The 12,311-nt window shown below is 38.5% G+C and overlaps 1 protein-coding gene across 1 annotated transcript in view; it reads left to right on the top strand.

Annotated features, from left to right (window-relative positions):
- Positions 1-12,015, top strand: part of LOC147575691 (uncharacterized protein C18orf63-like) — a 14,894-nt gene extending 2,879 nt beyond the window's left edge. The window contains exons 3-5 of the mRNA XM_086683335.1: positions 7,032-8,057; positions 8,245-8,334; positions 9,664-12,015. Coding sequence (XP_086539461.1) covers positions 7,032-8,057; positions 8,245-8,301 — 1,083 coding nt within the window. The 3' untranslated portion in view covers positions 8,302-8,334; positions 9,664-12,015. The remainder of the gene's footprint in view (positions 1-7,031; positions 8,058-8,244; positions 8,335-9,663) is intronic.
- The last annotated feature ends 296 nt before the right edge of the window (positions 12,016-12,311 follow it).

Raw genomic sequence — 12,311 nt, forward strand, 5'->3', positions numbered from 1 at the left:
TTGGATTTGCACCACACGGGGATATAGGCATGTCCTAAGATGAGGTAGGTTGGCCTATGCAGGGGCCAACTCCCAGGAGTGGGGGCAGCAGCCCTTCTGTGAAGGGGATCTGAGCAACATGTCACCATGTCCTTCACGGTACTTTGCGGTATTTTGTTTTTTGCTTTAGGATCAGATAATACTTAGAACTGTTCCTTGTACTCAGTGAGCTCTCAGTAAATGTTAGTTCCTGTTATTGCTACACCACGTTAGCTCTAAGATTCGGGTAGTCTAAAATGCGGAAGTTTAAAAAATAGAAAATAGCCGTACCTAGGTGGCTCAGTCCCCATGTCAGTTAAGTGTCCGACTTTGGCTTAGGTTTATAGGTTTAGGCCCTGCCTTGGACTCTGCTGACAGCTCAGAGCCTGGAGCCTGCTTTTGATTCTGTGTCTCCCTCTCTCCCTGCCCCTCCCCACATCCGCAACTTTGTGTCTCTGTCTCTCAAAAATGAATAAACATTAAAATTTTTTTTTAATTTTTTTAATGTTTATTTATTTTTGAGAGAGAGAGAGAGAGAGAGAGTGAGCATGAGCGGGGGAGGGGTAGAGAGACAGGGAGACACAGAATCGGAAGCAGGCTCCAGGCTCTGAGCTGTCAGCACAGAGCCTGACATGGGGCTCGAACCCACGAACTGTGAGATCATGACCTGAGCTGAAGTCGGACACTCAACCGACTGAGCCACCCAGGCGCCCCTAAAAAATTTTTTTGAAGTAAAAAATAAATTGATCAGACTATCTGATAAAACTCAGCTGACTTTTTAAAACATTAAATTAACAGGAGTGCTTTACCAGACTAGATTTTTTTAATAAACTGATTGAAATTCTCAAAGATAGGTAAAAGAAATTACTATAACAAACTCTCATATGTCTAGCATCTAGCTCTTCTTTGATATATTTTTGGGTGGGGAGTAAACTGGAGTATTATTTTAAAAGAAACCCAAGATGTGGGACTTCTGGATGACTCAGTCAGTTAAGCATCCGACTTCAGCTCAGGTCATGATCTCACAGTTTGTGGGTTCAAGCTCTGCATCAGGCTCCATGCTGATGGGGTGGAGACTACTTGGGACTCTCTCCCCCTCCCCAACTCACACTTTCTCTCTCTCTCTCTCTCTCTCTCTCTCAAAATAAATAAATAAACTTAAAAAAAAAAAAAAGAAACCCAACATGTGATGTTGTTTCATCTGTGAAGACTTTAGTATGCATTTCTATCTGACAGGAGCTTTTAAAAAATTATCCAATAATTCTTTAGCATCGTGTAGTATCAGCCCATATTACAATTCCCTATTAATCTCAAAGATTAATTTTAGAGGTTTTGTTTAAATCATAATCCAATCAAGGTCCACGTAATTTCATTTGGTTGTTATCTCTTAAGTCTCTTTTATTCTATAATATTCCAACCCCCTTCCCCACTTTCCTTTTATTTATGTCAGTTATTTGCTGGAAGAACTGGACCATTTGCCCTGGAGAATGTACCATATTCTGGAACTGACTGTTGCTTTCTTAGGTCATGTCATTTGAAGTTAACATATTCTTCTAAACCTCATATTTCCTACAAGCCTGTGGTTAGATCTAAGCTTAACTGAATTCTGGTTCAACTTTTTTTTTTTTAATTTTTTTTAACTTACATCCAAATTAGTTAACCTATAGTACAACAATGATTTCAGGAATAGATTCCTTAATGCCCCTTCCCATTTAAGCCCATCCCCACTCCCACAACCCCTCTGTTTGTTCTCCATATTTAAGAGTCTCTTATGTTTTGTCCCCCTCCCTGTTTTTATATTATTTTTGTTTCCCTTTCCTTATGTTCATCTGTTTTGTCTCTTAAAGCAAAATTAGTCAGTCAGAGAAAGACAAGTATCATATGACTTCACTCATATGGTTCAACTTTAATCAAGAAACACTCAGGTGGTGTATTACACAGAACCAGATTTTAATAAAACACATTTGATCAGTCATTTCGGTCAGTCCTCAAGTTTCATTTAATCATGACCTTAATTCTAGGACTCCATTAAATGACATCTATTCATATCTAAATAATATAGGTTAAGGCTTTTGGTTTTCCTCTACACTTTATGTTAATGCATCAAGTTATGTAAATTGTATGTAGAGTTCTAGAAGTTAAAAGTCAGCCACATTTGCCAGTGATACCTGGCAGAATAATGATAATGTAGTAAAGCATATGATTTTTTTTAGCCATGACCTCATAAAGCTTTGGTTTTTGACCATTTAAGTATTTTAAGTTCTATGAATTATTTATGATCTCATTTGCTATTTACATAGTACTTTTTTGTAGTCTTTTTATAAATTTTGAATATAAACCTAGAGGTTTCACCCTTTGGGCTATTTATTTTAGAAGTTGAAAGAATGAGGAAATAATACATTGACAAGCTAGAGGGCAAAACAAGTCCTTGGAAGTTATTTTCATCAGATGTATGTTCCTAACACAGGTGAAAACAAAACAGGGTGTGAATATAAGCATATTTCAGACACACATTCTATGTAAGTTTTATGTCAGAATACAAGTAATCTATTCTCATATGAATCTGCTTAGAACAAGTTTTTCTTTTGGAATCTCAAGTAGTAGGTATGTTGTTTAAAAGTTACTATAGTTTATGAAACCCAAGGGTCAAAAAATGGCTTAGTTCTTCAACCCTTTTTTCATCAAATGGAGATATATACATATTGAAACATTTTAAGATGATCCAGTCACTTCTGATAAAAGCTCTCCTTGAGGCAGAATTTCATTGAAATTTAAGAATTCTTATTTTCCTCATGGTAGCATCTATACAAGAAAAGGCTGTGTAGGCTGAGGACATTTGGTGTATTTGCTTAATATGGTCCATGAGAATGAATGCCCTAAGCTGTTTCTGGACACCTACAAAAATGATGCGTGGATAGTTAACTTCTGCTAACTCTGCAACTAAAATAGCAAAGGCATTCATAATTGAACTTTCCAGCAGAAACTGCAGAAGTGTGGTTTTATCTCACTTCTTCCTTCCAAGTAATGTATGATTGTGTCTGATTAGTTGATCCTAAATTGTATTCTGAACCGTAGCTGCAAAGGAGAAAATGTCCATTTTAGATTTCCAGGCACCGGTTTAGGAAGGAACACTAGACAGAGGATAGGATGGATGATGAACTTCAGTCCACCATACCCATCCCACAGTCACAGCTGGGTAATGCAGGGGTGAGGGAGGCATTCACTTCTTGACTTGATTGGTCTGATGTTTGTGGTCTCTGCTCATGAAGTATCTTGACGAAGATAGTGTGCAGGGTTTTCTCCTAGCTCCCTTGTACAGAGGGCCTTCAGAAGGACACATCACACCCTGTTATGGGTTGAATTGTGTCCTCCTTGCCCCATATTCATGTGTTGAAGCCCTAACCCCAGTATCTCAGGATTTTATCTTGTTCAAAATAGGATCACTGCAGATATAATTAGTTAAGATCAGGTCATATTGGAATAGAATGGGCCTCTAATCCAATATGACTGGTAATGTTATATAAAAGAGAAATTTGGAGACAGGCACATGTACAGGGAGACCTCCATGTGAACATGAAGATGACCATCTACAAGTCAAGAGGAGAGGCTTGGAACAGATACTTTCTTCATGGCCCCAATCCTAATAACACCTTGATTTCAGACTTCTAGCCTCCTTAACTTTGAGTCCATACATTTCTGTTGCTTAAGCCACTCAGTCATGGTAGTGGCATCCCCATCCATAGGGACAGCATCGCTATCAAACTAATACAAACCCCTTTGTGATGCATGCTTTTTCATTCAAGGTAGCAATCTGCAGGGGTTATAAGCCAGCTCTTATTCCTTGGTCAGCCTCTGTATCCCTTCACTCAGGGTCATGAAACCTGTCTGGGTCTTTGGTGCCCTCTGAAAATTATGGGGAAGTAAAGTGTATTCTTGCCCTACTGACATGGATAAGCCTCCAACTTGAGAAATATACAGACAAACAAGAAGTGAGCCCTCCTCATCTGTTTTTAGCATCAACTCAAACCTCACCCCAAATTTTTCTTAGAGTCTTCCCACTTCTCCCAAGAATAACCAGGGTAGGAGAATGAATATTGTTCTCCATGTAGACTTTGTGTTATGTCAACTTAAGTATGCTAGAAGTCTATTTTTCTGAATTCCTGTCTCTACGTAGTTCTGGCATAGGGTAACGTGATGAGAAAGGTGGAAGTGAAGCAAGAACCATATTTACACTTGGAATTTCCATCTCTGTGAGGCCTGTATGGCAACTCAGCCCCTTGGGGGATATCCTATGGCACCTTGTTGGTGTGGAGACATAATTGGGCCATGGTTCCTTCATCTCCCACCATATCTCCTCTTTAAGCCTGTCTAAAGCCTGCATCAGATTTTTGTGCAACTTCATTGCAAAATGCACCAGTCCTTTGGTACTGTGACATTGGAGGCTTGAAGTCGGTAAGGGATGACATAGGTTCTGGCCAGAGACAGAATGCTTTTTGACATGGCCATGAGATTGTCCATTCACATGCCCTTATGACCAATGACAACACTCAGGCTATTGCAGGGTGGAGTCTATGTTCCCTCCTCCTGGGTCTGGGCAGGACTGTGGCAGAGGTGATGCTGTGTGGCTTCCAAGGCTAGGTCAGGTAGAAACTGTCTCTCTCAGGACACTTGCTCTGGGATCTCAGGCAAAATGAGGGGCTGCTTGAAGTTAATCCAGTTTACAGCCAGGATCCACCATCACACACAAGTGAAGAAGTGACGCCAGCCCCAGGGTCATCTCACTGCAGCTCCGTGAGAGACTCCGAACTAAGCCAAGTCAGCTCCCAGAATCATGAGAGAGAAGACAAGTATTGTTTTGAGCCACTAAGTTTTAGTGTGATTTATTCTGCCTAATCAATAAATGGATTGCTGTCTTACGTTTTCTTTGCCTATTTCCAATGCTTATCTCCAGTAGTGGAGAGAGGTAAGTCAGTTGTACTGGGTTTGCACATTATTTCTAGCAGTTTTTAAAATTTTATTTTAAGTTGTGACTTTATGGGTTTTTGATGCCAGAGAGTGAGAAAAGAACTCCCATTCCATGTTTCAGATTATTGTCACACGTCACTTTTTTACAGACACTAGGACTCGATAGATACATATGTTAAAAGACTATAGGGGCACCTGGGTGGCTCAGTTGGTTGAGCTTCCAACTTTGGCTCAGGTCATTATCTCACATTCATGGGTTCGAGCCCTATGCCAGGCTCTGTGCTGACAGCTCAGAGCCTGGAGCCTGCTTTGGATTCTGTGTTTCCCACTCTCTCTCTCTGCCCCTCCTCTGCTTGTGCTCTCTGTTTCTCAAAAAATAAAGTAAAATGTTTAAAAAAATAAAACACTGTGAACACTTCCCATTAACAGGTGGCTAGATAAACAAAATGTGGGATTTCCATGCAGTGGAATATCATTCAGCCATAGAAAGAAAGGAAATTCTGACACCTGCTACAACACGGATGAACCTTGAAAACATACAGAGTGAAATAAGCCAGACATAAAAAAGTCATCAAATATTGTATGATTCCACTTATACAGGATACCTGGAGTGGGCAAATTCATAGACAGAGAATAGAGGTTCCTAGGAGCTGCAAGGAGGGAGAACAGGAATTGCTGCCGAAGACCACACAGTTTCTGTTTGGAGTGAAGAAAAAGTTGTGGAAACAGATAGTGGTGATGGTTACACAACTTAAGTTCAATGAAGAATGCACTTAGGGCCACTGAATTGTATACTTAAAAATGGTTAAAATGGTAAACTTTATGTTTTATCTATATTACCATAATTTCTTTAAAATTTTTTTTAATGTTTATTTTTGAGACAGAGCATGAACAGGGGAGGGTCAGAGAGAGAGGGAGACACAGAATCTGAAGCAGGCTCCAGGCTCTGAGCTGTCCGCACAGAGCCCGACGCGGGGCTCGAACTCACAGACCATGAGATCATGACCTGAGCCGAAGTCGGACGTTTAACTGACTGAGCCACCCAGGCGCCCCCATAATTTCTTTTAAAAGACTATAAATACTTGGCTCTCTTTGGGGTATCTGACAAGTCAGTCTGACAGATCCTTGTTGAATTGCTACCAGGTACCAGCACTTTTTAGACAATGAAAATACAAATGATCAAGACACAGACAGCCACTGCCCTACAGTCAAAATCCTACTAAAGGCCTGGTATAGATGCAGCCACCTCTTCCATTCATTTAATTTCTTGTAACAAGTATTTTGTAGTAACTGTGTGAAGGGTTTAAGAATGTGAAGTATAGGAGCACCTGCATGGCTTAGTCAGTTAAGCTCCAACTTCACTCAGGTCGTGATCTCACAGCTCGTGAGTTTGAGTCCCAAGTTGGGCTCCGTGCTCACAGCTCAGAGCTTGGAGCCTGCTTTGGATTCTGTGTCTCCCTTTCTCACTCTGCACCTCCTCCGCTCATGCTCTGTCTCTGTCTCTTATTCATTAAAAAAACTTTTTTTATAAAAGAATGTAAAGTATATAAGAATAAATAAGTAATGGTTCCTACCCTCAAAGGGTGATGGAACATGCACGCTGAAAGTTACGAACACCACCTTTTACTGGTGTGTGTGTGTGTGTGTGTGTGTGTGTGTGTGTGCGTGCCTAATACTGATAGTAGAAACATGGGAAGTTGAAAAGGAAAAAAGTGTACACAAGAAAGAAAGACATTCTGAGTGAGAACAGCGTGGACATACTTGGAGGGCAATGGGCAGCTAATTGTAGTTTTCATAGTCAATTTGTATACAATGTAGAGCCTATCTTCATCTTAAAATATCTTGAAAGGTTGGCATGTAAAAAAGGATGCAGACCGTAAGAAGTGTACGTGTTTCCTCAAGAAGGCTCATTTGTTTTTTTGTTTTTCTTTTCTATTTTATATATTGTAGTGTTATTCGGTATTCTTATTTTGATGATATTTTATATATTATTTCTTTTCCATTAACATTTTTACATTTAAAATTTTTCCCAATCTCTATCCTTTTAGGAAAACAAAGTCAAGGCGCCTAATCTGACCACTAAACAAGTGTTTAGGTCCTCTCTGACTCGGGCCCCTTGCACCAGACCTGTCCTGGCTCAGTGTCTTGTACCAGGTTCAGGAGCCATGAACCACAGGATGGAGATTCCAGGCAGCCAGCTGAAGAAAACCTGGGTGTCCTCAGCACTGCACCTCCAGCAGCAGTCTGTTCAGAGCGGAAAGAAATCCCTGTCTGACAAGGCACCACAAGTACATTTGGAAGCACCAAAGCCCAACACAGGAAACCTTCAAGTTCAAGGCACAGACTTAAGCTCCCAGAATAATACTGCCCCTACATTCATACCAGTTTTCAAAAATCGATCCTTGCAGATGAATAAAAAGATCTTAGAACCTGGCAACCTGAAAAGGCAACAGCATGTTGTTACAGAATCTAAATTCTTTTCACTTAAAACTAGTGTGATCCAAAATGACAAGCTGAATTTAGATCCAGCTATTAAAAAAAGATCTAATCATAACATTCAGATGAATGCTAGAAATTTAAATCAGAAGATTTCCAGACTTCTGCAAGGAAAAAATACTGAGTCCTGTGAAAATATGACAAAATATCCCCCTTCTAATGGAGAATCACCAACTGTGAGTTTAAATGAAAGTAAACACCTCTCGAATAGTTCAGTATCTCATATATCAAATAACAGTTTAGGTGTAATAAAAAGTGCGGTTGACTTCCAAGTGAATAGAAAGGAAAATTTAACAAGGAAATATATAACACAAATTTTGGGGAAAGGCCGCGAATCACTAAAAATGAAAAAACAACCATACATTTTTGAATCAGACACAGAAACAGAAGATCCCCAACTACTGCAGCCACAATCAATAAATCAGACTATAAAAGCTGATGTAAGTGACCACAAATTGGTGATAAGCAAAACATCCCAGAGGTCTAAAAGAAGATTGTGTCAAGAATCTTCAAAAGCTTCAAAGAGACCTCATTCCAATACTATCCATTATGGACAGTCCAGTTTTCCTAGGAGCAAGGTAAAAAAAAATTTTTTAATCTGGGTTATTTGCCATATGGTGGGCCCCTAAAATCCCTAAATAAAGATTTAAGTGATTTGCCCAAGATCATCTAGAAACATAATGAGAAATAGAATATCTGCTCTAACACAACTGCAAGTATATACAGTTCATTTTCACCAAGTGTGATTCTTCAATCTGATTACAGATACATGATGTGGACAAATCAAAAGTTCAGAAATCTCTCATCATTCCTAAAACTTAGAACATGGATGTGAAAGAAGGACATGACTACCAGGTAACTTAGGTGACCTATTTTCCTTTATTTTTCATTACATTATCTGAACTGGAATTGCCACGTTTAGGGAATCCCCAGCCTCTTGGTAAGAAGGAGCTACTTTTAAATTCTTTGAAGCTTTATAATCAACAAGGAAATAGGAAATGTTGGGAACAGTGCAGTCCGTTAATAAGGGCCATACACAGGGTCTGTTGCAAATCGTAAATGACCCCACAGAGGGATGAGGTGGATAGAGGTCCCACTGTGGCTGCCTCCCACTCTGCTCCATGGTCTTTGCAGACTAAGAGGTCATAGCAGTAGCAGATGGCCCAAAGATCCAAGATTCCACAACCACTGGAACATGTACCTTTGGGACTTTTACCCAAGATAATGTTAGTCATTAAAATGTACTCCACAAAATTGCAGTGCTGGCTAAAGACAAACTTGAGATTTAACTGATAGTGCTGAGTCCAAGTCACCGAATCAGAAAACCATGCATCTGGAAATTACATTTTATTCCATTCTGCCATCTGTTTTATTCTAAGAACAAACGTATTACTAAAATATCCACAAATACTTTTTTTGCACAGAACTGTTGGAATATTTTCAATTCAAATTCCTTATGAACAAAATAGAAAACATTTTCTTCTTCTATATATGCTATTTCTTTCTGTAATTAATAGAATTTCAGCCTGATTTCAATTAACTGAAAGGTACATAATTATATTCTTTTTTAAAAAAATCATGTAGTTCATGTAGTTTTTGACATCTTACATTTTAATACACTCAGTAGGTGGTTGAGGAAAAAGAGTGTGTTTGTTAAAATGCCTTAAATGTTTTCATTTTCATTTTAAAAATAAATCTATTCCAGATTTCATAATTTTTTACAAGTATAGAACTTCCCCACTTTGAATTACTTAAGAACTAACATAATTTTTAAAACTTTTTTTAATGTTTACTTATTTTTGAAAGAGAGAGAGAGCATGAGGGGGCAAGGAGCAGAGAGAGAGGGAGACACAGAATCCAAAGCAGGCTCCAGGCTCTGAGCTGTCAGCACAGAGCCCGACGCGGGGCTTGAACTCACAAACCGTGAGATCATGACCTGAGCCAAAGTTGGATGCCTAACCAACTGAGCTACCCAGGCGCCCCAAGACCTAAGATAATTTTTTAAGTTAAAAAAAATCATTCCATCACCTAGAAATAATAGCATAATGAGAAAAACTACAGGATATCGTTATAGAAAATAATTTCTGCCCAATATAAAGTTAATGTATACCTTGTAAAAATTTGAATAATACAAAACAGTTTCAAGAGAAAAGTTAAAAAATAATCTGTAATTCCTCTTTGCAGACATAACCCTCTGAATGTGGATGGACATTCACACACTCCTATGAACATGAAATCAGGTTCTGTGCACTGCTGTGGAACCTCCTTTATCACCTGACACTCATTATTCTCATGGGCACATAGGATTCATTCTGTAGCATGGGGGTGTTACTACATTAACTGTCCCAACTGACTGACATTTAAGTTGTTTCCAACTTTTCACTGTGGTTACAATATTGTATAAACCGTGTTGTAAAAGATGGACAAGTATAGAAATGTTTTTGTTAGTTGAAAATGTCTTTATTTTGCCCTTAACCATTTTTGTTGAAATTTCTTTGAATTTATTATTTTTATCATTGAAGATTTCAAGCTATACAAAGTATAGGTAATAGTGTAAAGAGCCTCTGGGGCACCTGGGTGACTGGGTCAGTTGAGTGTCCGACTCTTGATTTTGGCTCAGGTCATGATCCTAGGGTCGTGGGATCAAAACCCTGCGTTGGGCTTTGCACTGAGTGGGGAACCTGCTTAAGATTGTCTCTCGCTCCCTCTGTCCTTCTCTCCCACTCACGTGCTCTCTAAATAAATAAATAAAATAAATAAGTTTTAAAAAATAGTGTAAAAAGTAGTTATCATCCAGCTTCAATAATTATTAATATTTTGCCACTATATTTCACCTATTTCTCGCAGATTCACTTTTCTTACTGAATTATTTTTTATGTTTATTTATTTATTTTGAGAGAGAGAGAGCAAGGGAGGGACAGGGAGAGAGAGGGAAAGAGTGAATCCTAAGCAGGCTCCGCACTGTTAGCGCAGAACCCAACACAGGAATCAGTCTCACAAACCATGAGATCTTGACCTGAGCTGAAATCAAGAGTCGGATGCCTACCTGAGTGAGCCACCCAGGTGTCTCTTTACTGTACTATTTTAAAACAGATTCAGTACGGCATAAAGTTCACCCATAAACACCTTGATACAGCTCTCTACCCGACAAGGGATAGCATAAAGAAAAAAATATGTGTACGTACTGTGAACCGTCTACAGTGTCTTCACTGACTCACTAAATTTTACTTTAGTCTAACATGCAAACTGACAGGAAGTCCTCAGTAAACATACGATCTATTTCACAGAAGAACTAGAGCCTTCAGTCAAACAACCAAAATACTGGCGTGAAGATTTATTTGTTCAGCTGTATGTGTGTGCTCTGTGCCAGGCAGTGGGCTGAGCACCGTGTCCCTGAAATCACAGAACTGCCGATGGCTGTGTAGTCTAGTCCCCAACCAACCCACTCTGGGCTCCTGGCAAAGATGTAGGAGCCTGAGAGTAAGGAAGCAAATGCAACAGTGACGTTTTGGTCCACGTTACAAAAATTATGGAGCGTATAAAAAATGAGGAACAGAAATAGAGCTTCTCACCGAATTAGTATTTTTCTGGCTTTCAAACATTTTAGATGTTCAATTTACAAAATGTGATACAATAGTTGTGGTAAGATATTTAAAAGAAATAAAAACCCTCACTAATATTGCACTGAAATAATTCTTCATTAAATTTAAAAAAATAAGCAGAGAACCAAGTATAAGTTGAACTTTGATTTTTTAAAATGAGATTCACTATTTTTGCTCCTTCGCTAAACGTTACAATTAAAGGCAAAAGCGAATATGAGCTCTACTTGAAGACTGTAAATATAGTTCTTGCTCTTGGAATTGTGCCTGGCTAATTCATTTACTGTGTGTCTTTTACCATAAGCATGTCTTTTTTCCAGAGTCTATTTTATAATATTATTTTACCATTTTCATAGGGAAACACACCTGGTTTAAAGCCCATTTTGAGTGTGCCTTGCTCATTCTAGAACTGGTATGGTAGACACGAGTAGACTGCAGTAAAAAATAGTATATCATTGTGTTTGTGAGGCTGTGCTGAAAATACCTGTTAATGAAAATACTATGAATAAGGATATATATTCGGTCACTCAGTCATCCACAGAATGTACTTTCTTAAAACCAGTCTTTCCCTCTGCTCCACACATTCCCCGCTGCCTTCCTGCTGCTCTCCTGCTGCTGTCCAGTCTTCATGCCTGAGGTAATAAAGACTTGTTTTATTCTAAGACTAAGTGGAATAATTAAAAAGATAAATCCACTGCTTAGTGTGTAGTATCTTCCAGTTCTTTATATAAATAATCTTGCTAGCTCCTCCTGCACTCCATTAGTGTCTAAAACTAATTTATAGGATACTATTTCATTTAGATAAATTTAACCTACATGACAAAGCCTGCTTGTGTTAGGATCAGCCTGTTTTCTGGTGTAAAGTAGGTTTATTTTTGCTCTTACAATATTTATCCTAATGAAAACTTAACACAAAAATATATATGATATATATGTATATAACTATACTGACTTACTATAGATGATTTACTATAAAGATACTTGATGATTTACTCATCAAGTATTTACTATATGATTTACTATAGAGATACTTGAACAGATTGATTGATTATTTACTATTTCATGTTCGGAGAAGAGGTCCCAGGGAGAATTACTGGCTCAGACTCCCTGAAGAAATTAATGAAGATTTTGTTTCATTTTAAAGATTATAATTTTGAAAGCCAGGATAATTCCAAATCTAATTAGGGAAAACTAAATTGTACTTCCTTGTTTAAATTTTGGTTTATATGCATC

Source organism: Puma concolor, chromosome D3 (genome assembly GCF_028749965.1).
Source record: "Puma concolor isolate L17-30 chromosome D3, mPumCon1.1.hap2, whole genome shotgun sequence".
In the NCBI taxonomy this organism is placed as follows: Eukaryota; Metazoa; Chordata; class Mammalia; order Carnivora; family Felidae; genus Puma; species Puma concolor.